The sequence below is a fragment of the Pseudorasbora parva genome, chromosome 5 (genome assembly GCF_024679245.1).
Source record: "Pseudorasbora parva isolate DD20220531a chromosome 5, ASM2467924v1, whole genome shotgun sequence".
Classification (NCBI taxonomy): domain Eukaryota; kingdom Metazoa; phylum Chordata; class Actinopteri; order Cypriniformes; family Gobionidae; genus Pseudorasbora; species Pseudorasbora parva.
The window spans coordinates 30245569-30271578 of record NC_090176.1 but is presented as its reverse complement, the minus strand read 5'-3'; the positions used below and the strand labels follow the sequence as shown (position 1 = coordinate 30271578).

Below are 26010 nucleotides of genomic sequence, written 5' to 3'. Positions count from 1 at the left end.
ACGACTTGGCTCATATTAAAAGGAACAGCTTTCATTTTTCAAACAAGATTTAGTTTTAGGATTTGGGTAAGCGATTGTGCTTTATGGTTTAGGTTAGTACCATGACCTTATACACATTGCCTAGAGCCCTTTATTTTCCATCCCATCCCTCTTTTTCTCTACCCCTTCCTCCACTCAATTTCTCTTTCTTTCTCGTTGTCTGATCAAAGAGCCCCAGTTCTGTCAATGTGAGGTGCTGTTTGGGATTAACACACCTCTGGTTCAGGGTTTAATCTAAACTCAGACATGGGAACCGAGCGCTCTGGCCATATGTCCCGGCAGAGACGCGGAAAGAGGTCGGACCACACCACCGGGCCTCGGCCTTAGACCTAAACGCCTCTCAAGATATTCATGAAGGCGTCCTCTGAGACCGCTCTCTTTTTATTTGCTCACAGCTTTGTCTCAAAAGTTGCTTGTTTATCGACAGGCTTAAGATTCTGCTCACCTGTCCTCACCTTTGAGAACTTTTCTTTCTTGTGTCTCATTTACCCATCCGCTCTCTCTAAGATGAAGTGACGGAGCAAACATACATCACACAGCAGTGGAGTTTGAGTGTGACCGGGCCGGCTATTCACCCTGCGTGTTTCATAAACACTGGATTAACCCCACTCACACACAGCACCTCGCTCACAGGGTGACGCCCCTGCGCTCGTAATACAATCTGACATTGTTTGTGAACTCCAGCACATTCCTGCCTCTAATTCTCTTTTTGTCTAACTGTCCCCCACCTCCTGCACACTGAAACATTAGCTCATGTCCACGCTTTCATTCTTTGAAGAGGGAACGTTTGCCAATATGATTAATACAGGTCTTGATAGCGGTTTAGACAAATAGGACAAAGGGATGAAATTAAATCCGATTCAAAATAAGGGAAATAGAGCAAGCATCACCATACTTAATATATATATTATTAATCTGTAAATTATGTGTCATCATCTATTGTTCTCATCCAGTCTTTTGTCAGTAAATAAAACAATTTCAAATAAAATCGTTGAGACCTGTAGGCTATGGGCTCCCCTTTTTAAAGCTGGGTCTGTATGTGCAATGTCTGCTTATGTTCTTTACTGCACTACGTTTACTGTTTAACCTTACCTGCTTATGCTAAAAAAGACCTAACTTACTGCAATCCTTCGAGAGCAAAATTTATGAAGCCTCTCAATATCACATTTCACCCCAAAATCGTGTCAAGTGTAATCAGATTTCCTTGATAAATTCGGATGAGAACCAGCTATCATCTAACCTTCAGAACTCTGAAAATGTTTCTTTCTCAGCGCAATGAGCAATTCTCTGATTTGACCATTTCAGTCTGATCTTAAATGTGTGCACTTGTTGATTTTTTTAATAATAAATATTTATAATCAACCTCACAAAGACTTACTTTTTTTAATGCTTTAAAGAACAAAACAATATAACGTGCACTTTGGAGCCAGGGTGGCAAAGAAACACACGCACACACACACACACACACACACACACACACACACACACACACACACACACACACACACACACACACACACACACACACACACCGTACCGTACACACTGTTCATTCTATCCCCCTACACTGCCCCTGCCATTAAAAAAAAAAAAAAAAACTCATCCTGTATGATTTATAAGCCTTTTGAAAAGAGGGCACCGCTGGCTGGTCCCCACAATGTTGGTGAGCTCAGGTTTTACTATCCTTATGGGGACATTTGGTCCCTACAATATGAACCAGGACACACACACACACACACACACACACACACACATTCTCTATTCACAGAGATACTTTTTATCATTAAAAGATTTTGAAGACAGATTTAGATTTTGAAGACAGAACACAGATGAATAGTTTAATAGCTTTTAGTACTAGTTAATAAAAAAAATATTTAAGGACTACTGAGAAAAGCAGATTTTTTGTTAGAAAACTTACATCAAAGACAGTGAAATTTGACACACACTAAAAAAATTAAACAAATCCATTACAAAACCTTCCTTATTCACACTATTGTCATACTTTAAATATCCAAAGATTTTTAATGACCACAGGTTCCTAAGTTGATTAATGTTTATTTAAAGAGTTTTTATTTTTATTATTATTAATTGCTGTATTGTCTTTGTTGTTTTTATTTTATTTTACTGTTACGCTTTGGGTTTAAGAAAATAAATAAAATGTATTATTATTGGTTGTTGTTTTAAGACTGTATAAACTATTATGGCCCCACATTATATTAGATGGCCTTAAGTTTTGTACAATGTACTTACTGTGTTCAAATTGTATTGCAAACACTTTTGCTGATATTGAGGTGGATACGGGTAGAGTTAGGGACAGGTGTGGTGGTGTGGGTCAGTTTAAGGGTAGGTTAGGTGTAAGGGAAGTGCCAACTGTGTAATTACAAATGTAACTACAGAAATGAATTACAGACGTAATTACATGCAGGCATTTTTTTTTAAATGTAAGTACAATGTAAAAACATGTATGTACACAATAAGTGCATTGTATCAAAAGATTAATTACAATGTTAGTACATAGTAGTTAAGGCCACCTAATATAAAGTGGGTCCTATTATCATTTACAACATGCTGTATCAGTTGGGTTAATTATGGACATATCAACCAACATCACATCTTTACATAATGAAATTACTCCAAAATTAATGGCTAAATAAATAAATAAATAAATACATAAACAAATAAACAAACAAAAAAACAAATAAATACCAGAGAGAATTCCTTGAGAGTCACAGGAAAATTAAATTGCAAAAGAAACTCATACATGTATATAACTCATATACTGTATGTCATGCATCATAAGGCATCCCTGAGTGTTAAACAACTGACAAATTAAAACTATACTCTTATCAAACCAGGTATTATATATATATATATATATATATATATATATATATATATATAAGAAATATATAAGAAAATACTTTTACAAAATACAACGGCTATTATGGGGAAAAAAGTTTTTAAAATGAAAGGCAGAAAGTTTGGCAGTTTTTTAATCTTAGAATCACACATTGATAAAAAAAGAAGAAAAAAAAAGGAAAAAGAAAAAGTTGGTCCCAAGTTTCAAAAAATAAAAATAGAAGAATTTAGCCAATTCATTATTAAGCATATTATTTAAAGTATAATCTAGAAAATCAAGGCTACCACTTTTAAGCAAATGTATGCATGTTTAATGTAACAATTATTCCATTAAAACAATTAAGTAAGATGTGATCAATGGTTTTAACAGTTTTATTGTCTAAATGTAGCCTATAGATGAAGGTTGGTCTAGAAATTCCTTCTGTTTTTGATAAAAGAACAAAAGGGCAGATGCCTTAATGAAATTACAATTCAGTCTTTTTTCAGTTCACTTTTCGAGACAACAGCACCTACATACAGCTTCACAAAGATTTCCATATGATGGGCTATAGTTTAAATAGTGCTACTTCAGATCCTCCTTCTGTGAGAGTGTTTGTCCATCTGGTGGCTGAATCATAGTACTGCACGTGGATGTTTTTTTTTTTTTTTTTGCTTTCTAAAAGGAATGTCTCCATCTAGTGGCGTAAGTGTGTTCTGCATAGGTCTTTATTTATAGTTTAATTTTAGTTTAGAAATATTACACCTTCAAAACAGAACCATATTTTTCTGGGTAACACTTTATTTTACAGTGTCATTATTACATATGTTACATGTATTTACCATAGTAACGACTATAAATTACACACAATTACATGCAACTTACCCTCAATCAAACCCTAACCCTCTAGTAAGTAGTTGTTGTTAATAAATATTACTCAGTACCGAAATATATTTATTATTATTATTATTATTATTATTATTATTATTATTATTATTATTATTATTATTATATCATCATCATCATCATCATCATCAAGAGACCCGTGTCCCCAATATATTCTGGTCCCTACATTTTGGTCCCCCTATTAATTAATTAATTAATTAATTAATTAATTAATTAATTAATTAATTAATTAATTCATTCATTCATTCATTCATTCATTCATTCATTCATTCATTCATTCATTCATTTTTTTAATTTACCTAGTTTAATTACCTAGTCATTTAATTATATTTTTAATTATTTTTTTATGTCATTGTCATTTCATGTATTATTATTTTTTTTCTTCATTTCTTCATTTATTTAATTTAATTTTCATTATTTCATTTAGTCATTCTGCGTTCAGTTATGTTTTTTTTTTTACTGCAAAATCACAAAGACTGAGAAGGACTTCAAACCGGTTATATTATTATACTATTTCCTGTTTGAACTGAACCAAATAGAGTTACGGTCTACCAAAGCTAAATGTACACCCTCAGACAGTTGAAATGAGAAACTATATATATATAGTTTTAAAGAGCAAAAAAATTATGTGGGCAGGAGTTTACTGTAACAAATGTCAGTTATGTAAATTAGATGGAAAATCACTATACCTTCAACATTATACAGATCAGAAAGCCAAAGTTTGGCCTCAAAACCAGCCTTAATTTGTCTAATATTCTCCAAAATAAGATTCAGTTTGATCATATGTGGCCTGAAATGTTGCTAATCTCCTTTCAATGTGTTGTTGTGAGCTCAAACAGCGGCCATCTTGACTGAAAGTGTTGTCACAGGCCTCAGGAAGTGAAGAGTGTGTGTTAGCAGAAGCCCCATGTATGCACTAATGCTTGCACATCTTGAGAGACGTAGGGTTTGAGTGTCCCATGTGACTTGTACACTTCCTCCAAACGACACTTTCTCTCTCTCTCTCTCTTGTTTTTTCTCTCTGTCTCTGCTGAAACGGTTTTGAGCAGTTTTTTTTTGGAACCCGACCGAGAACCAGGTATGAGAACCACTTTATACGTTTTTAGGACAGCAGCTGTGGGGAACGAGAATGTGTATGAGAAAACGAACAGAGATGATGCGACTAAAGAAATGCTTTCTGATTGACAGCTGGTTGCTGAAGATTCACTGATGGTTGCGTACATTCTAAGCTAACCTGCAAACCTGTTTCCAGGCTAGATCCTGGTCCTGATTTTATACCTCTCTTGAATGTCAAGTAAATGATGCTTAAAGAAAAGTTTGATCTAATTTGGCTGGCCAGAAGTTAAAGACGTTTTGTTTCTTGAACATAATTGTTTTAACACCCTGATAAGTAAATATTTGCATGCAAAGTTTGCAGATATTATGCCCAAATGTCAGAACTAGAAATATAAATATGTTCTTCCATTTGGAAACTTTCTTTGACAATTCAGCCCCCTTAATTTTTGTTTTTGTTTTTGCATGATTTTTCCCACTCTTAAACCACTGTATATAAAAAAAAAGGTGACTTGTCATGCAAGACTGAGCATGGCATTATTTCCGCCGTACTTTTTTTAATGTGAAGATTTATTTATTTCCTGACATGCTAGAGTGTTATCATAGCAGCAGCGGAAACAGAAACATTTGAAATAAATCTACACATAGAAAGAGTCTTTGTATTGCCTCAGATGGACATATGATAATAATACAATAATGTTATTAGAATATGAATAATATTGGACATAGTGTGATTTGTGTATAAATCTCTAAACTGCCACTGATCTAGACGTGTGTGCGGTGGTTAGAACATGCTTACAAATTATAGTCCAAATAAAGTGAATTCAGAAAAATGAAAGTAGTGGCTGACAATGATATCGGTCTAAAACCTGTTACGAACTGACAGAAATGGCTGTTAGTGTGATGTGCACTGAAGGGTTTTGCAAGAGATGGTTGTTTATTTTGACGTAGAGCATTTAAAGACAAATTAGGGGGATATTGTTAACATATAAAAACCTTTCTATTTTTTTAAGTGTCTATATAAATAGATGTGTATCTAGCTAAAGAATAAAATAAAAGAATAAAATAAAAAGAATAAAAAAGAACAAAAGTAAAAAGCATGGCAGATCAGTTCCTCCACTCTCTGCCCGATGGTGCAATTACTCTTTTGAAACGTTCACAAGAACCATGTCATATAAAAAGCTGCTAACAGACAGCACAATAATGACACAATAGTGAAACATGCTGAGGAGACCTTCCAGATGCACTGTCTTTATGTACTTAACGATTTAATTTTTTTATAAAAGCTCAAACTTTAAACTGTTATTGTAGCTTAGAAAATGAAATCAATTCAGGAAGTGATTGCAGTCCATAACTTGAACATTTAACTGTAACATTTTAAACTGTATTGATAAATTATAATGAGTTTGTCAAAGTGTATGAACTGCAATTCTAGTCTGATGCCTGCCATTTTGTTAGAAAAAACATTATTTTACTGAGGCATGTGCTACTACAAAGCCAACTACTGGTAGGGAAGACTGGGGCTACTTGTCACATGGGGAAGTTGTCACCAGGCCTACACGCTTAGAAAAAAAAGAAAGAAAAAAACCCCTGTGTGGTTCTATATATACCTATGGTCTTTACCTCAATTTAAATGGGTACTTTAGTGCTGGGAAGATGAGTCTGTATTTAACTGGGTCATTACTGTAGTAGAAATGTGAAATAATTTTGGAATTTTTATTTATTTATTTATTTATCTTTAGACTGAGAAAAGACAGATAATGTATTTATGTCTCATGGGGATGAAAAATAACAATTCCCAGAATGCTTTGCTGCCCTACGAGGCCACTCCCAAAGCCACCGCTACTAGATTACTGAATCACTTTCACTTCCCCACCGCTACAGCGTTTATTTTCATAAAATCAGTTCAGTTAGAGAACAGACACTACAATTTAAAACTGAACGTGTCTGTTCAATATAATGAGTGAGTCGCCGCCCGAGTGTCACAGCACAAACCCAGCAGGAGTCAGATTACATTCATCGTGATGATTGAGCTGAATGAGCTCTTGTGATGAGTTGTGGAAAGTGAAATCAAAATCACGTTGTTTAAATTTTCTCCTGTTGCTTTTGGCTCACTATCGGCTTCTCCCCATTCTTCTCCCTTGACTTTATCGGACTTTATGTTTCCACGTCCCCCCGACTGCCTTTTGGAGCTCTAACAAAAACAAAAACAGCTTCTACAGGGCGATAGTGTAAGATACAAGGTAATGGAGCCTTTTATGCATTGTCATGTTTCTTTATAAATAAACAATGGACAAATGGAGTCTTTAAACGCCTCAGATGTAAAGTTATTCACTGTCAAAGTGACTCAAAAATGAATGGGAGTCAATGGGATGCTAACAGTAGGTGATTGCTCTGTTAGCAATGGCCGCCCCTATGGGTGGAACGCTTTCCGAGTGCTAGATTACCCCCTTGGATCTCCCACTACCTATGCACAGGTTGAAAACATGAGGAAATGGCTCCCTCTGCTGGCTGTAGTCTTTAGTCTCTGGCCAAAAATTCCTTCGATGTTGCACATTGACAATATTTGCGTCATCGGAGGCTTTTTCCCAGAAATAAAATTCATAAATCTCTTGTCCCATGAAGATATGAGGGGGAAGCGCGATCATTCGAATATACTCCAGGGTTTCTACTGATACAAAGCCATATGCTAATCACTGAAGTAACCCTTCAAAAAAAATCCTTAAAAGATTTTATTTAATATACGTTTATAAACTGTTTAATTCATAAAACATAATTAAAATTAAAAATGAATTAAAACCAAATGAATTAAAAGGTTAATTCACCCAAAAATGAAAAGCCTATGATTTACTCATCCTCGAGTCATTAGTGTATATGACATTCTTCTTTCTTCTGAGTTATATTAAAACTGTCCTGGCTCTTCCAAGCTTTATACAGGGAGTGCAGAATTATTAGGCAAGTTGTATTTTTGAGGATTCATTTTATTATTGAACAACAACCATGTTCTCAATGAACACAAAAAACTCATTAATATCAAAGCTGAATATTTTTGGAAGTTTTAGTTTTTAGTTTTAGCTATTTTAGGGGGATATCTGTGTGTGCACTGTGCAGGTGACTATTACTGTGCATAATTATTATAGGCAACTTAACAAAAAACAAATTTATACCCATTTCAATTATTTATTTTTACCAGTGAAACCAATATAACATCTCAACATTCACAAATATACATTTCTGACATTCAAAAACCAATCAGTGACCAATATAGCCACATTTCTTTGGAAGGACACTCAAAAGCCTGCCATCCATGGATTCTGTCAGTGTTTTGATCTGTTCACCATCAACATTGCGTGCAGCAGCAACCACAGCCTCCCAGACACTGTTCAGAGAGGTGTACTGTTTTCCCTCCTTGTAAATCGCACATTTGATGATGGACCACAGGTTCTCAATGGGGTTCAGATAAGGTGAACAAGGAGGCCATATCATTAGATTTTCTTCTTTTATACCCTTTCTTGCCAGCCACGCTGTGGAGTACTTGGACGCATATGATGGAGCATTGTCCTGCATGAAAATCATGTTTTTCTTGAAGGATGCAGACTTCTTCCTGTACCACTGCTTGAAGAAGGTGTCTTCCAGAAACTGGCAGTAGGACTGGGAGTTGAGCTTGACTCCATCCTCAACCCGAAAAGGCCCCACAAGCTCATCTTTGATGATACCAGCCCAAACCAGTACTCCACCTCCACCTTGCTGGCGTCTGAGTCGGGCTGGAGCTCTCTGCCCTTAACCAATCCAGCCACGGGCCCATCCATCTGGCCCATCAAGACTCACTCTCATTTCATCAGTCCATAAAACCTGATGAATAAAACCAAAAAAAATCAGTCTTGAGATATTTCTTGGCCCAGTCTTGACGTTTCAGCTTGTGTGTCTTGTTCAGTGGTGGTCGACTTTCTGCCTTTCTTACCTTGGCCATGTCTCTGAGTATTGCACATCTTGTGCTTTTGGGCACTCCAGTGATGTTGCAGCTCTGAAATATGGCCAAACTGGTGGCAAGTGGCATCTTGGCTTGACTTTTCTCAGTTCACGGGCAGTTATTTTGCGCCTTGGTTTTTCCACACGCTTCTTGCGACCCTGTTGACTATTTTGAATGAAACGCTTGATTGTTCGATGATCACACGCTTCAGAAGCTTGGCTATTTTAAGACTGCTGCATCCCTCTGCAATATATCTCACTATTTGTGACTTTTCTGAGCCTGTCAAGTCTTTCTTTTGACCCATTTTGCCAAAGGAAAGGAAGTTGCCTAATAATTATGCACACCTGATATAGGGTGTTGATGTCATTAGACCACACCCCTTCTCATTACAGAGATGCACATCACCTAATATGCTTAATTGGTAGTAGGCTTTCCAGCCTATACAGCTTGGATTAAGACAACATGCATAACGAGGATGATGTGGTCAAAATACTCATTTGCCTAATAATTCTGCAATCCCTGTAATGGCAGTGGATTTTGCTTAATTTTTGAAGTCGATAAAAGTGTATTTGTCCATCATAAAAGTGCTCCACACGGTTCCAGTGGGTTAATAAAGGCTTTCTGAAGCGAATCGATGAGAGAAAAATTCCATATTTAAAATGATTAGTTATGAAGTAAACAGCGAAAGAATAAGTCAACTGACACATGAGCAGAGGTTTTGCTCTATCCGCTGCGCATGCGTCAGTTCTGTTGTTATTCTTCTGTTTTCTTCGGTGTCTACCGGAAAAATGTACCATTAAATGCTCAAGCTCTTGGCTGTCAATGTTTTTATCGTTCATCAGCTGGAATAAATAATTCTGAAAAGGATTATAACTGTGCTTTTATAACTGGTGTTATCATTATACTTGTGGTGTTGTTTATCTCTGCGTTCTTACTTTTACTCATAACACACAGTTGGTTAGGACCGCTCAGCATCACTTTTTAATGCACAAGATAACACCCCTTTAGCATAATTTGTCTAAAGCAATTTCTTAATGTGTACATGATCTGCGAACGGAGACAGTGATCACTTTAGGGTATTTTCTTCACACAAATACATTTTTGGCCTCAGAACTTTAATATTTGTACTTTTTAAATAAGTTGTGCCTGCAGTTGTATACGGTGGCCTGGCAAAACCACAACAAAACACCACACAACACCACAACAAAATTTAAAAAGCAAACTTAAGTTCACAACAAAATCAAACCACAACACAATGAAATCAAGTCACAACACAATGGAAATGCTCCCGACCACTGGGGGGCTCTCGGAGTGTGGTAAATAGATTTGCCAGTCTTACAAAGTTATAAACATTACGAGTTTTAAGTGTGTAACCATTGTATATCGATATGAAATATCAGTGGGGCAAAAAATTATTTAGACAGGCTAAATGACGTTGCTGGATCAGATCCAATACGCACTGGATGTTGGATCGTTATGGCAATTTCATTCATACAGATCTCTGAGTTAATTTATAATGCATATGCGCTAATCATAATGTATGATCATTATTGTATATAGATAATGTTCTAAACTGTGTAGTTGTAGTACTGATAAATAGTATTAAGTAATTATTGATCTTTTCATAAATGTGATGCTTAAATTATCCTAGTTTCGCTGTACATGCATGCAAAACAGTTATTTTTTATATATTCTGATCGTACTTGCTGTTGAGTGGAAGGAAAAATGAGTCAAGTAATTGTCTCTGTTATTTTAATCCTTAATGCAACACGATCTGTAAAGAACTTTAAAATACCAGCCTACACATTCAAGGAAAAATGCAAAACGTGTGTCCTGATGGCGTGTGCATGTTATTAATCGTTATTTTTGCGCGAGCGGTTTGAGTATTTATCTATCCAGCAAAACTCTCTTGTGCATTCAATGTCCCCAAAACTCTTCTGCGTATGCGTATATGACGTCATCGAATTGTGAATGAAACCTCGGCGCATGCGCGTCCAGTACGCGTTGGATCTGATCCAGTACGTCAACGTGTTACAGGCTGCAGCGAGGACTTCTTGGGCATTCCCACTCCACAGTCAAGTTCTCCCACTTAAAAAGATGAGAGGCCTGTAATTTTAATAATATGTACACTTCAACTATGAGACCAAATGAGAACGAAAATTCCATTGTCTGATTTTTAACGCATTTATTTTCAAATTATGGTGGAAAAGAAGTATTTGATCAATAATTAAAGTTCATCTCAATACTTTGTTATATACCCTTTGTTAATAATGGCAGAGGCCAAACGATCTCTGTAAGTTGCCACAAGGTTTTTACAAATGTTTACTGGTAGTTTGGCCCATTCCTACATGCATATCTCCTCAAGAGCGTTAATGTTTAGGGGCAGTCGCTAGGCAACATGAATTTTCGACTGGCTAGGCCACTCCAGAACCTTAAAATGCTTCTTACGAAGCCACTCCTTCGTCGCCCAGGCGGTGTGTTTGGGATCATTGTCATGCTGAAAGACCCAGCCACCCTTGCTGATGGAAGGTGGTGTTTACTCAAAATCTCATGATGCATGGCCCCATTCATTCTTTCCTTTACACAGATCAGTCGTCCTGCTCCCTTTTCATAAAAACAGCCCAAAGCATGATGTTTCCACCTCCATGCTTCACAGTAGGTATGGTGCCACTCAGCATTCTGTCTCTTCCAAACATGACACATTGAGTTTTTACCAAAAAGGTCATCCAAAAGCTCTCTAGCAAACTTCAGGCCCTGACATGTACTGGCTTAAGCAGGGGGACACGTCTGGGTCTGCAGGATTTGAGTACCTGGTGGTGTAGGGTGTTACTGATGATAGCCTTTGTTACTTTGTTCCCAGCTCTCTGCAGGTCATTCACTAGGTCCCCCCCTGTGGTTCTGGGATTTTTGCTCACCGTTCTTGTGATCATTTTGACCCCACAGGGTGGGATCTTGCGTGGAGCCCTAGATCGAGGGAGATTATCAGTGGTCTTGTATGTCTTCCATTTTCTAATAATTGCTCCCACAGTTGATTTCTTCACACTTTAGTCTTCCCAGCCTGGTGCAGGTCTACAATTTTGTTTCAGGTGTCCTTTGACAGCTCTTTGGTCTTGGCCATAGTGGAGTTTGGAGTCTGACTGTTTGAGGTTGTAGCCAATACAAAATGTCTTTTATACTGATAACAAGTTCAAACAGGTGCCATTAATACAGGTAACAAGTGGAGGACAGAGGAGCCTCTTAAATAAGTTCTTACAGGTCTGTGAGAGCCAAAAATCTTGTTTTTTTTGTAAGTGACCAAATACTTATTTTCCACCATAATTTGCTAATAAATTCTTTAAAAATCAGACAGTGTGAAGTGGACATTATGATGAAAATGACAGGCCTCTCTCTTTTTAAGCGGGAGAACTTGCACAAATGGGGGCTGACTAAATACGTTTTTGCCCCACTGTACATGCATTGTAGCTGCATAATGAACACTCATGTTCATGAGCGCCTTTACCCGCTACCATGGCGCTTGATGCCTAAGGGAACATCTGCCAATTCCACCATGTAGTTGAAACATATAATCTGTATTAACTCATATAAATGTTATAATTCAATCAAATAAATGTAACCTTACCACACTTTACTTCCCGTCAGCCAGTTCTTTGCCTCTACGTAATGTATTCAAATAGTTTTATACTCATCTAGCCATGGGTTATTCTCCTTGGTTTGAACTGGCCTTAAAGGTATGTTATTTCGTCATTTACTCATCCTCAAGTGGTTCCAAACCTGTATGAATTTATTTGTTCTGCTGCACACAAAATAATATATTTTATATTTTGTATATTTTATATTGTTTAGTTTAGTTCCCCATCCTCAAAATATAGTATTTTTTGTTCAGCAGAACAAATGAATTCATACATGTTTGGAGAAACATGGGTGAGTAAATTATAGAATTTAAATTTTGGGGTGAACTATCCCTTTAAGATTATATATTTTGGTCCACTGGAATACATTCAGATGAGTCAACTATAAAATCAAGGCAGTTTTTAACTATTTTGAACTCTCAATTTATTGCAATTTATTTTGGCCAAAACAATGCTTTGATTTTTTTTTTTTTTGTGTGTCTGACAGATGTATTGTTTATATTTTCAGCAGCCAATCAAAATGAAAAATAACAGTTTTTATCTTATTGCTATTTTATCAGTGTCAGCGATGCAAAAGCAGCCAGCACTGGTGCTTCCTGGAGCCGTTCAGATGAGGATCAAGAGCTCTCAAAGCAGCACTGGAGAGAGACTCAGCCAGACAAAATCTATGGTCTTACCAGAGCCTGACACACTACAGAAACCTGTGAGCATGAGTGCAATAACACGGCCCAAGACCAACTAAATTATTTCATGCCTCTCTGTCCATCTATGTTGCATGAGTGTGTGTAACTACATGCACCATGTTATTTGCAGCTTCCTGATGCATTGGCTTTTTTTTAGAAACATGCATGGAACAGTAGAGGGCAGGCAAGCACTGCTGCACAGGGCTGGCTACTTTTACTGCTGGGAAAATTGTGCCATTTTATCAACCTAAAACTACCACAAAACATAAAATGATCTGCATCCACTTTCTTGTTAATGTAATATGCTAAATGAAATATGCAGGGAATTAAATGAAATATCAGATGTTATGTATGCGTAATGTAGTAAAATGTAGTGCAGTTACTGTAAAAAAGCAAACCATTCACTGTAGGATAATTCAAAATACCTGATAAGATATAATCTGTAGTTTGATAAAACGTTTAAGAAAGATGCATGTATAATTCTCCCCCAAAAAAGTTAAAAATCAATTTAAATGAGAATTTTGATCATATCATGGTCCACATTTTCATTCAGGCAACGCATGCTCTTTGTTTAGATCAACCGTCACCGGAGGAACCAGTCTCAGCATAACATTGATGGTTCTGTTGGGCCACAGGTATGATCTATCGTACCGCCTCCATTACCACAGCATATAAAATTGAGTTTTTGGATGTGAGAGATTGACAGAGCCTGCAGTAAATGATTCATGCTCACAACAGTGAGGATGGAAATCTGAGCTATATAAACAGATTTCATTAAACAAGAAATGGGAAGCATGGTTTCAAAACTCCTTTTTTACCTGCAAATTAACCAATTAAATACATTTAAATGCAGCAGTCAACCAGAGTGTTTTTAAGCTACTGTAGTTTCTTTTGTTTTGTTTTTGTTTTATTCTGGAAGTCTTTATTTTTCTGTTGTCTGTTTCTGTTCTCTTACAGACTGTTTTAAAAGGAGAATATTTGAACAAAGCCAAAATTGCTGAAGGAGGAAAGAAATTACGGTCTGTCTGTCTGTCTGTCTGTCTGTCTGTCTGTCTATCTATCTTTCGAGTTTTGTCACACTTTATTTTGGGGAATATATATTCACTATTAACTATTTGACTTTTTCCACAATAAACTCGTAATTTACTGCTCATAACAGTTAGTGTTGTAGTGGTTATGTTTAGGTATGGGACAGGATTACAGACAATATGCTGCAAGTAATATGCAAGCTAAGAATAGCTAGAATTAATAGTGAAAATTATTCCCCAAACTAAAATGCTATTGTGAGTTTAAAGTGTAATAGTTTCAATTATTTTCACAGAAAAAACTGGACTTCAACCTGGGTTGTTCTTTACTCCAATCAACTATTATTCTATAAAGAGAGCAAACAAGAAGCTGTTGCAAATTTGGTAAGACTACGGCAAATATTTGCACACACCCACAAACAGAGCAACTGGATTCAGGGGAAAAAACAATGAACAAATATTTGTAATTTATAATAAAAAAAACAAATACTTGAATAATGTGTAAAAACAGGACAATAAAACAATAGAAATGACTGAATCGCTACAGTGTGCGGTAAGCAGCATAACTGTTAGGAACTGGGTGGGGACACATAATGATTTCCATATTTGTCTCAATTCTTAACTTTGCTTTGATTCCGACTATTTAAAACACTGCTGAAAAAAGACAAATGCATCATGCACGAGACATCATGCTCTGGACTTTACAGCCATATTATTATTCTGCTGATTTGAGCAGCATGTGGCAGTGATAGAGACATGAGAGAAGAATGGAGGTTTACTACCTTCACATGCTTGTAAATGGTGTGTCGGGGCCATCGATGGGGTCAACTCATATTTGTTTCAACATCACTCATGGTCAAGTGGCCATAAAGCCCCCGAGCTCTCTGCCATTTCTTAGGGCGATACTCACAGAGGTTATCAGGATGAAGTTAAGTATTTTTGCCACCTCATTAAAACCGTAGGACTGTAAGAAATGCCTCTTTGCACAGCTTAAAAGCCCGACACAGAGCTTTTTTTTATTATTTTAATGCAAAAGCGATTTAAATATAAATGTGAAAATCCCTAGACAAATGTAATCTGTTATTATAAAATGTTTGATTTAATAGGCGGTCTGTCCTGTATCAAAACATTGTGTTCATCAATTGTTTATTACTTCACAGAGTCACGTAAGACATGAGAAACGTGGTGTTTCTATTAGATTCTTGGCAAAAATGTTAATGTAAATGTGCTTTCTCCACAGAAACCAGGTGGTAAAGCAGATGGTGTGGATCTGTGTGGGGCTGCAATCGAGTGGACAACAGAGAAATCCAGTCGAAAGAACGTGATTCAGGTAGGACAGTCGAACACATTCAGCCAAAGTTCATCCATTTAATTATCTGTTAGGACAGGAAAAACGATTCAAAAATGAACAATTGCACTGCAATCTCAATAGCTATATAACACAAATGCATGTTATCTAGTAAATCCTGATAGTGAAGATTTGCCAGAAGTGATTGGTCTTCCCGTTTCAGCTCAAACTTTGTAAGATCACAGCTTAACCAAACTCTTCAATGCATTTATGAAGTCTCAAGGGATTGAAACATCTACAGAGAAACCCAATTGCTCAGTGAGCTTAGCGTCCACTTCCGCCAGGCTTGATATTGTCTGTCGGAGCTGGTGTCACACCTCTTAAAAACCCTCATGAGAAAAAACACACAGTCTTTCATCTGCATACCAGTGATTGGATGGATCTTTAAGGATGCAAAGTTCTTTAACATCCAAAAAGCATTTCCTGACATTTCTGCGCAGTCATTGTTGTCACAAAGACTTTTTTATTAGGATTTATCTAAAGCGAGATAATCTTTCGGCTGGTGTTTTCGGGTGCGCCAAATGCTTATCAATAGATTGATAGAAGAGTTAGCTCTCATAATGAGGCAAAGCGAGGATAAAAAGCCGATTTCTGATCTCATTGCGCACTTATAACATCTTATCACCGCCACTGTACTTGCTGTCCAGTATTTTGCCCAGAAATCTTTTTTTTTTCTTCTTTTTTTTCTGCAGGAGAGATTAAAAAGGCATTAAGCAGTAATCTTAAATAATCCCAAACTCTCACACAGAAAAAAGTGCTTGTAATGATGGTACAAGCCATTTCGTAGTCTGCCACCGCTGTCAATCAACCTCAACCGGGATTAGAAATTAGTGTGCAGGCTCGTTAATTCAGCGGCGTGGAGAGTTAGATTTGCAATCTGTGAGGCATTCAGCCGAGGTCTCGAAGATCTGCTCGGCTTAAGGCAAGACAAAACACTTGTGTCAGATTGAGGGATAGTTGTGATTAAGGAAGTTCACGTTCTTTCATTGGAGGTTTTGATCAGTGTCTTAAGCATCTGGAGTTGACTTTCATTCCTTTTTGTGCTTCTGTCACTTCTGATATTAACCTTAAATGCTGGTGCAGATCCTTATATCTCTACTAATACCAGGATTACAGCATTTATCAGTTGAAACTTAGCAGCCTTGAACCTCAATCACAACGCTGGAGGTGCTTTATTCAGCATTTGCGCAAATGAACATATTTAAAATGGCCATACATTTGGAAATTGTGAACCAAGGGCTGGAATATAAGTTTTGCTTAACGCAATGCCGTTCAAAAGTTTGATGTTTTTTTAAAGAAAGAGCTTATGCTCACCAAGGCTTTATTTATTTGATCAAACATGTTAAAAAACAGTAATATTGTGAAATATTATTGCGATTTTAAAATAGCTGTTTTCTATGGTAATGTATTTTAATATGTAATTTATTCCTGTGATGGCAAAGCTGAATTTTCAGCATCATTTCTCCAGTCTTTTACTATGCTGATTTACTGCTCAAGAAACATTTCTTGTTATTATTATTAATGTAAAGAAAAGTTATATTTTTGTGGCAACCGCGATGCTTTTTTCAGGATTTTCTGACAAATAGAAGTTTCAGCATATGTTTGAAGAGAAAATTTTTTGTAGCATTACAGATATCTTATGCCCCTACTTGCTGAATAAAATTAATTTCTTTAAAAAAAATATCACAGAACTTTTGACTGGCAATGTCAGAAATATTTTATATTACTATGATATGCTGCAAAGCACATAGCATTTATGTCAACTTCTGAGTAAAAATCAAGCTGCATTTACTCTGTTCTTGAACTAAGAATCTACTTCACTAGAAATTCTCATCACGGTGTTGTTCAGCAGTTTGACTCTCACAGACTTTCTGGTTCATTTAAAAGGGTTATGAACCCAGGGAGACATATGCATTTATCACTTTCAAAGCTCCCACAAAACTAAATCGGTTTTCCTAAGCACATATGAAACTCCAGTGCTTCTGAGAACACCTCGTTTCTTTTAGAAAAAGACCACTGAAACAACTGATTTTAACATACACATTTATGCAAATCACATCAAATTCAAACACAGAACTAAAAATATGACTGAACCTGCACCCTTTCTAATTGGACCATTTGTATAGTCAGATTAACAAATTTCAACCCTAACCCAAAACTTCACTGAATGGACAGATACAAAAATAAATCATTTGTTTTACGGAGCACAAAGTAAGTTTGGAACCAGCATTGTTATTGTTAACTAAAAAACAGGGAATAAATATATGACAGAACTGCATTTTTCTTTGTTAAATTAACCCTTTTACATCTTACCTGAAAAAGAAAGGAAAAACTAAGTACAAAATATTTTCATTGTACTAAACAACCCACGGAAAAGTATAATCTTCCAAAACATTCATCCTGAACACCAAAGTCCTTTCTCGCACAGCCTATCAGTTTTCAGTGCAGCAGGAAACAAAAAAGCGCCAGACAATGGAAATCCAATTCTCATCGCATCCGTGTTTGCGTCACCTGCGTGAAAAAGACTCAAATCCAGCAATCCTGTTACACAAAAGCAACTGCACTAAGACCTTACAACTGTCTCATATTATTGACAATAGCTGGCTGACATGAGTGTTTGAGAATCAAGAGGAAACATCTGAGGCTGATTGAAATATCATATGCTGGCATGTGGCGTCAAGCTGGAGAGAGAGCAGAGCTACAACTCAGACTATGCACTCTCCTTTCACCTGACACACACTTTGAACATGAATTAAAGGGGGAATCCTTGGGTGAGGTCAGTCAGACATGGTGAAGGTAAAATAAAAAATAAATCCTTCCTCAAAAAAGTGGGCATGCAGAGAATAAGCAGCAATTATGAACCAATTTGTACTGTTTGGAACAAGGCCAGCAGAGGCTATTGCGATGTTTATAGGCACTCTGATAAATAGCATGTGGTTGATGTCCATACACCATCTCCTCAACTGTCCGTGGAAGTGAAAATCTTTGGCCATGCACTGTCAGATCTTGTGTCTCATGCACTCGGCACCTTTCGGGCATGTTTACTGCAGATTATGACAGACTGACAGGCTTACAGTGAGTAGCAGAGATCTGACTCTTCAAATGGCTTGCCTAGAAGGACTGCTAAGTATCGTTTGAAAGGACACTTTACAGAATTGAGCTAATGAAGTGATGTGCTGTCTAATTACAAAATGTTTTTTAGATTGTCACTCACTGCGGTACATGTAAACAGGGTTAACCTGACTGTCACACCAGTGGGACACTCAACGCTGGACTTTCTATCAAAATATGTTTGATCCAAATGACATCGAATTACAGGCTAAAGGCGTAGCGTATTTAGTTGTTTGTGAGCAATGTTAAAACAATGCAAGTTTACGTCTTTTAAGAAGTACTTTAAATGTTGACTGTTTTCATCTCTTAATTTAAAACATGTTTTACACTCCTACTAGTTATTTTCTTATTAATGTTACTATTATTATTAGTTATTCCGTCACAGTGTCATTTCCATATTTATTATACTTCCATTGACATTTTAAACACTTTGAAACAAAACAGCTGACTCCTTAGTAAGGGTAATTTCATTGCTGGGATTTTATCTATCCTAAATACATAATTAAATAATATTGTTACCCGTTTTGCGTCATTTTGACAAAATTGCAGTTAAATCGTAAATGACAATACATTTTGTGATAATTTTAAATATTTTGAACAATGAAGTCAGTACAAAAAGTTTAATCGAAGCTATTAGGAATAGTTTAGATTATCTTGAATTTTAAAATGTAATATGTAAAATTTAAAATATGTAAAATGTATAGTATCTTAGATGAGGGTAATTTTTTTTTTTTTGAAAAGTAGTAAACATAAATTATAAAGTCATGTTAAAAAGTCGCCAACAAACTCTTAATGTCACCTTTAAGTTGAAATCTGTTTGAAAAAAGATCCACTCTTGTGACATACTGTACAAAAGTCAAGTAGAACATCTACATTGTGTAGTTTCAAGCACTAAGAGATGAGATATAATACTGCACCTAAGCTTGCGATCACGCAATCTTTTTTCTTAAGACCACTTTGCAAGAGAGTTGAAGGAAAGGTATTTGCTTGCCATCAAAGCAGCTTACATTGTATTGAGCATTAATTTCAGTATTCATAATAAAACAATATACTTTATATTCTGTAATAATCATGGGGTGAACAAAAGGATTTGAGAATAAGACAGCAGATTACAAAGGAGATTAGAGCTGCAAAATGACTCTCTCTTTGCAAGAGCATACGATTTACAACGCCTCAGTACAAATAGTCGTTGCCCAGGAAAAATAAAGAATTCACTTTTTGTTTTTTTTTCAATTTAAAACCCTAATTCAAACCAACCTACAAAACCACTGCTACAGAAAACACATAGTGTAGCAGTACTTTTGACATAAAAGCCCCTGTGTGTGTGACGGCAAGCTCTAGTCGCTTTTATGTATCATTAGTATGTTTTTTTTTTTTTTTTTTTTTTGTACCACTTTGACTTTCAATTCAGCTGTTCAGTTGTGGAAGTTTTTGTTTTTGCAAATTACAACTCCCAATTTTAATCAAGACTGATGGTTTAATTATTTACGAGAATAGCTCTCTTATTTAAAATTGCAATCTGGTGAATGTCAGTTGCAGAAACTGTATTGACACTCGTGAAACACTTTACGGAGATTTTGTTTCTGTCATTGTTATTATTAATATTTTGAATGCAGCCTATGCAGTCTAAACCATTGAATTAAAAATTGTGCTTGAGAAAGCATCAGGGGAATGCAGTGCATCTTCCTTCATTCCTTCTGATTTTGCTTTTGCTTTCTCTGGGAAGCCAATAGCTCTCTCACCAAGACCCATCTCAGGAGTTGTGGAAAATTGGAGATAATTAACCCTACTATCTAATGCGCTTCAAAGTTGAGTTGTGTCTTTATGTAGCTTTCAAATTAATGTTTAATTTAACAGCAAAACACAAATGTTAAGTCACAAATGGCATTCTGGTCTTTGTACTGCTCTGCATAATTAAACATTAATGAAGAGTCAAAGTGAGAGCCCAGATATTCAAATTCCTCCTCATTAAACAGTGTGATTAAAAGCGTAGTGCTTTTATATGTTATACTCTTTCTTATTTCCACTCATACAACACAAAACTTTCCACTAGCCCCAGTTTTCCAATCAGCAACTCTAGAACTTTTCCTGAGGACTAATTCTAATTCTTTCACAACATTTTTTAAAAAATATATCATTATTATTATTATTATTATTATTATTATTATTATTAGTTTTTTTAGTGATAAGAAATTGACTAACAAGCTATCTGGGGCTATTTTCACTGTTTCGCCAATCATTATTACATATTCGGGTCTTTAACGACCCGGATCTATGTCTAACATGGATGGATCTCTACCTGTCTCGATAATATAAAACTCTCATGATATTAGAGTACCAATTACAGAAGAATAAAATAAAACATTTTGTTACCTTTTGGAGCTTGGAAGGGTTCAGTTTGAGAAGATGTTTTGTATCATAATCACTGTCCTCTTCAGAGCTCATTTCCCAGCATCTGGCTCTTATTCACCATCTCAAACATATTCTAAAAAATATCATATAATAGTGACAGTGACAGTAATATTTGATTGCATACAACAATTGGTCTGCAGTAACTCACTTAGCCGTTTCAAGTTGTGCCTATATTTTTGTTTTCTGCCTGCGGTAACTATGAGTGAAGCGTCACTTCATTGTGTAATGTGAATAAAAGTGAATTGCACATATGCAGACAATTAAAGATCAAATTATTGTTGTGCATAAAAAAATAAACCTAAAATTATATTGTTACACACTTTGGGTCATTAGCGACCCTTTATAATTTTTACAACACACACAAAAAAAAAAAAACGACTGGGAAAAAAGGCATTCTTTAATCATTTTATAATTGTTTTTCTTGCTATAATGTTTCTAATAAATTGATTGAGGAATACTAAAAAGGTTCTAACTTCAACAAAAAAATGAATAAGGGATAGTGAATGAAGTCCCTTGTCACTAAAAAACCCAAAATATGTGTTAAAAAGGATATTTATTAAATATTAAATAAAGTATTTAATGCACACAATAACAAATTTAAGTTGAAAGTGTAATGTAGTGATGCAAAGACAGTGAAATGGCTGTGCATTGATTATTTATATATATATGAAAATATATGTAGCTGTTTATACATACAAAAAAAAGAGAGTTAACAGTTATGAGATGAAAGAGTATGATTTTAGAAGAAATATATACAGCGTTAAGCCCAGTGCAACAGTATAAACAGAAGATTTGTTGTGCCCATAACAGCATTAACTGTCCATAGCAATACTAAAAATATTGGCATTATATCTATGGGCCCTTCTTTTCCATGGGCAGCACCACATGCAGAGATGAAACATGGTATAAATTATCAGAGCTTGATTCTAGAGAGGTATTGGTGAAAATAGCAAGTGATAGTTGAAAAGATGATTATCGTTTTTAGGGAGAAAAAGAGGACATAACTCATGACTCATCAGCTAAACCTCTCAGATAATCTTCATGAAATCAAAGACCAATGTGACGTTTGGTTTTGAAACAGCTTGATTTACAGAATGAGACATTTTGAAAGACGTATAAAATGTGTTTCAGTTTAACTTAATCGAGCTTTGGTGTTGAATTTATTAAGGCTGGTTTGGCTTTGAAAGTACTATTTGAATTATTTGATACATTGCGTGCTGGGTTATGGAACATTATCACTGTGCTGTCTTCTGAATCAAAGTCGAATGGCAGTACGTCAGTGGTTCACTTCATTTTGACTGTCCGAAAAGAATGAAAAAAAAAGAATGTTGTGTCACATGTATAAAATATCTGTCGAATCTGCATAAAAGGAGATCACTGATATTGCACGAGCTTCATGAGTTGTAAGACAGCAAAACCAGAAAGAGATGTGAAACTGCCATATGAAAGTTTCTGATGACCTGCAGCACAAATATCCTTCATTAAAGTGGATCTGTTTCACCCGTTCGAACCGCCAATGAGGATTCCAACAAGTCCACCCCACTCCAAACTATTACTGTCATGTCCGCAGGCACCCTCCAGGAAAGAAGGAGCTTCAGAACAAACATGCTCTCTCGGATGTTCCACTCTGAAGAATAGAGGGATCGCAAACACACTCTGACAAGAATTGTGCCCCTAACCATTCCCTCTATATTCACTCCATCCCCAAAGAGACTGCTTGATTCCCCCTGCCACCCTCTCTCAAAGTCAGAAAAGTCTGTTTTAAACGGGGAAAACTTTGGATGTCTATGTGTAGTGACTGTATTGGGGGGGTTGTGGTGTATTCTGTGATCCGGCCTGGTATTTTTAGAGACTGACCACTCTAAAATGATTTTAGGTTTTAGAAATATGCAGTGTCCACTCTCTTTAAAATAACAAGTATCTCTTCTCTGCAACGGTATTTGACAATTCTGACCTTAGCGTTGGTGTTTGCTTGCATTCTTCTGGGAATGCCACTTATTTTATGCGACTGTGCCATGTGACGTTACGCCAAGTCTCAAGAAATATGTCTGTTTAGTCAGGTATCACGCTAATAACTTGTCAAAAGGCTTAGTGCATCTGAAATGTCTCATTTCCCATCTACTCCCATCACATAATGTTTATTATTGATTTGCAGTGGTGTTATAATAAATAAATGAAAATATGTATTAATATATTGTATACATTACCATTCAGAAAATTGGAGTTGGTAAGTCACAAAAGAATGCTCACCAAGGTTAAAACATTAATATTGTGAAATATTATTCCAATGTAAAATAACTGTTTTCTGTTTAAAATTTAAAAATAATATTTTATATATAAAAATTATATGTATTCATGAGATGGCAAAGCTGAATGTTCAGCATCATTACATTCTTCAGTGTCACATGATCCTCAAGAAATCATTATAATATGCTGATTTGGTGCTCAAGAAACATTTCTAATTATTATATATAAAAATTATTGATGAATAGAAAGTTCAAAAGAACAGCATTTATTTGAAATAAAAATATTTTGTATTATTATGAATGTCTTCACTGTCCCTTATGATCAAATTAATATGTCCTTTCATTTCTTTAAAAATATTTAAAAAAAATACTGGCCCCAATTTAAAAAAAATAAAAAAAATAAAAATAAAAATCAATGTAAAACCAATATTTCTTTGGTTATAGTAATACAGAAAAAAGATAAGAAAAGCAAGCAATAAAAGGTCATACCATTTTTTATTTTTTTTAGCTTTCAACCAAATATGTAAATTCAGTAATATTGTGGAGAAGGTAGATATCAGAGACACAATTATATAAAAATAATTGTTGTATTCAGTTATAGGATTGTGATGTAATACAGTTGGATTACTCCATTTATACACAGGTCTGTTTTTGGCAGGGGAGCATTCACACAGAGTTTGCCTGCTCTATTTGTTCGAATTCCACTTTTTTAACTTTAATTTCAACCCTCTTTTACAAACAGATAACAACCCCAACTGGTCATGAGTTTTTGCTGCAGGCAGATCACTTTCCAACCATCTGTAAATGGCATGATGCCATCAAGAAAGCAGTGGACAGTCTGGTATGTAATTTCTTAAAAAGACGAAATATTTTTTTTACATTTTTACATTAGAGAAGTGAAACATTACCTAAACTATATATGAAGGAATCTATTAAAACAATTGGAATAGATAAATAAATATTTAAATGCATTGATAGCTAAGCGTCTAACACTGGGATAAATGAGCAATATTTTTTGGATTTTATTTCTGATTCTTTTATATGATGTTTTGGTGTAGTCGAGTGGAGCTGGAGGCCAGAGCTGTGGTAGAGCAACCATACACAGATCCAACAGTACAGAATGCTTGCCCAGGCCAACCTGTGAACCCGCCAAACCTAAAGCAAAAGAGACTAAGTCTGATCACAGACGCTCCATCAGTGAGTAGTGTGTGTGTGTGTGTGTGTGTGTGTGTGTGTGTGTGTGTGTGTGTGTGTGTGTGTGAGAGAGAGAGAGAGAGAGAGAGAGAGAGAGAGAGAGAGAGAGAGAGAGAGAGAGAGAGAGAGAGAGAGAGAGAGAGAGAGAGAGAGAGAGAGAGAGAGAGAGAGAGAGAGAGAGAGAGAGAGAGAGAGAGAGAGAGAGAGAGAGAGAGGTGATAACTGGCAATCAGCACAGATAGTTCAGAAACAGTGAGTGTGTCGGGGTTGCAGCCTCGCTTCACCACTGTTTATTAACCACATTAATGAGTTAGCAGTACAGATGACAGTCTGTTCACAGACTTTATTTCTCCAAAAGAAATTTAGGTCATATTTTACCCCAATATCCCCCCAAAAAATATTTAGATTTTTTGTATTGTAACATCTTTTTTTTGTGTGTGTGCATTTATTTTCATGACAATTAAGCAGTTCTCAGTGCTGTAATATAAAAAAGATTATTCATCTTTTTTCACTTCTGTTATTTAATATTTTGATAATTCATAAATAAAATGTGCCTAATCGTCATTAATCAATACTCTGTCAAACAACTATATCATAATGGTCCTGAAAAAAAGGCCATTTATTTTTAAGAAAAATATCTTTTGCTATTTTCCTTTTGATTTGTGGGGTGAAATGTGACCCTGGACATGATTTTGTGATTCATTCTTATGACAGATTTTTTCAACACTTCTTCCTTTGTGCGTCTGTGGTCACATTCTGAACAGGAAGCATAGCAGCACCTTGACCACATGCAGTTTGGTTACTGTAACGAGAACATCCGTGTCTGCAATAACTTGACAACTATAATAAATGCAGATGCGCTAGCACATCTCATCGTTTACCGTATGAGACAGAAACCAACAGAAGCTGAATTTCAGACAATATATATACCACTGTTCTGAACTCCACTGAGATGTTGAGTAAGACGGAGTCAGTCTGCTCTCTGTCAATCATTATTATACATTACAAGCTACTTGACACTCTCCAAGCGCTTCTGTCATTAGTAATTGCAGCATTTTCTGCCCTGAATGAGTATCAAAGAGAATTAATTTACTACTGTACCGAATACTGGGCAGTAGCTCCGAGCTCTCGCTAGTCACATACTAATCACTGGACTTGTCGAGATAGTGTAATATTGACACCAACATTAGCCGTAATCAATAAATAAATGCTGTGAAATGAGAAATTCACGTACACCGGAGAATATTTCAACAGAAGTAGTTTTTCTGGTGTGCTTTTGAACAATGTGGAGAAAGGAGACAGTCTTATTTGCATGAGGAGGACTTGCACAAAGACAGCCTCAAAAGAATGTGGTGAGTGTTCAGTGACAGCATTGTTCCTGTGTCTCCTCTGATCCCCCGCACAGTGTTCAAGCTGAATTACAGCGCCTCAGACAGCGCGGACAAGAATGGAGTTAAGAACAGACTGAAGAAGTTCATCTCCAGACGGCCCTCCATGAAAACGCTACAGGAAAAAGGCCTTATTAAAGGTGAAAGATTTGCCATGTGCACTCCATACA

General features: G+C 36.0%; 1 protein-coding gene across 3 annotated transcripts in view; it reads left to right on the top strand.

The window, feature by feature from the left end:
- Positions 1-4760: 4760 nt before the first annotated feature.
- The window catches only part of arhgap15 (Rho GTPase activating protein 15), a 50194-nt gene continuing 28944 nt past the window's right edge, over positions 4761-26010 (top strand). Inside the window, exons 1-9 of one of the 3 annotated variants that reach the window (XM_067443839.1) lie at positions 4761-4859; positions 12994-13136; positions 13692-13751; positions 14074-14135; positions 14438-14525; positions 15382-15471; positions 24001-24099; positions 24317-24455; positions 25858-25980. In XM_067443839.1, coding sequence (XP_067299940.1) covers positions 13002-13136; positions 13692-13751; positions 14074-14135; positions 14438-14525; positions 15382-15471; positions 24001-24099; positions 24317-24455; positions 25858-25980 — 796 coding nt within the window. In that variant the 5' untranslated portion in view covers positions 4761-4859; positions 12994-13001. Of the gene's footprint in view, positions 4860-11218; positions 11464-12993; positions 13137-13691; positions 13752-14073; positions 14136-14437; positions 14526-15381; positions 15472-24000; positions 24100-24316; positions 24456-25857; positions 25981-26010 lie in introns of those variants that run through there. The other 2 variants (XM_067443837.1, XM_067443838.1) reach the window with 2 other exon arrangements.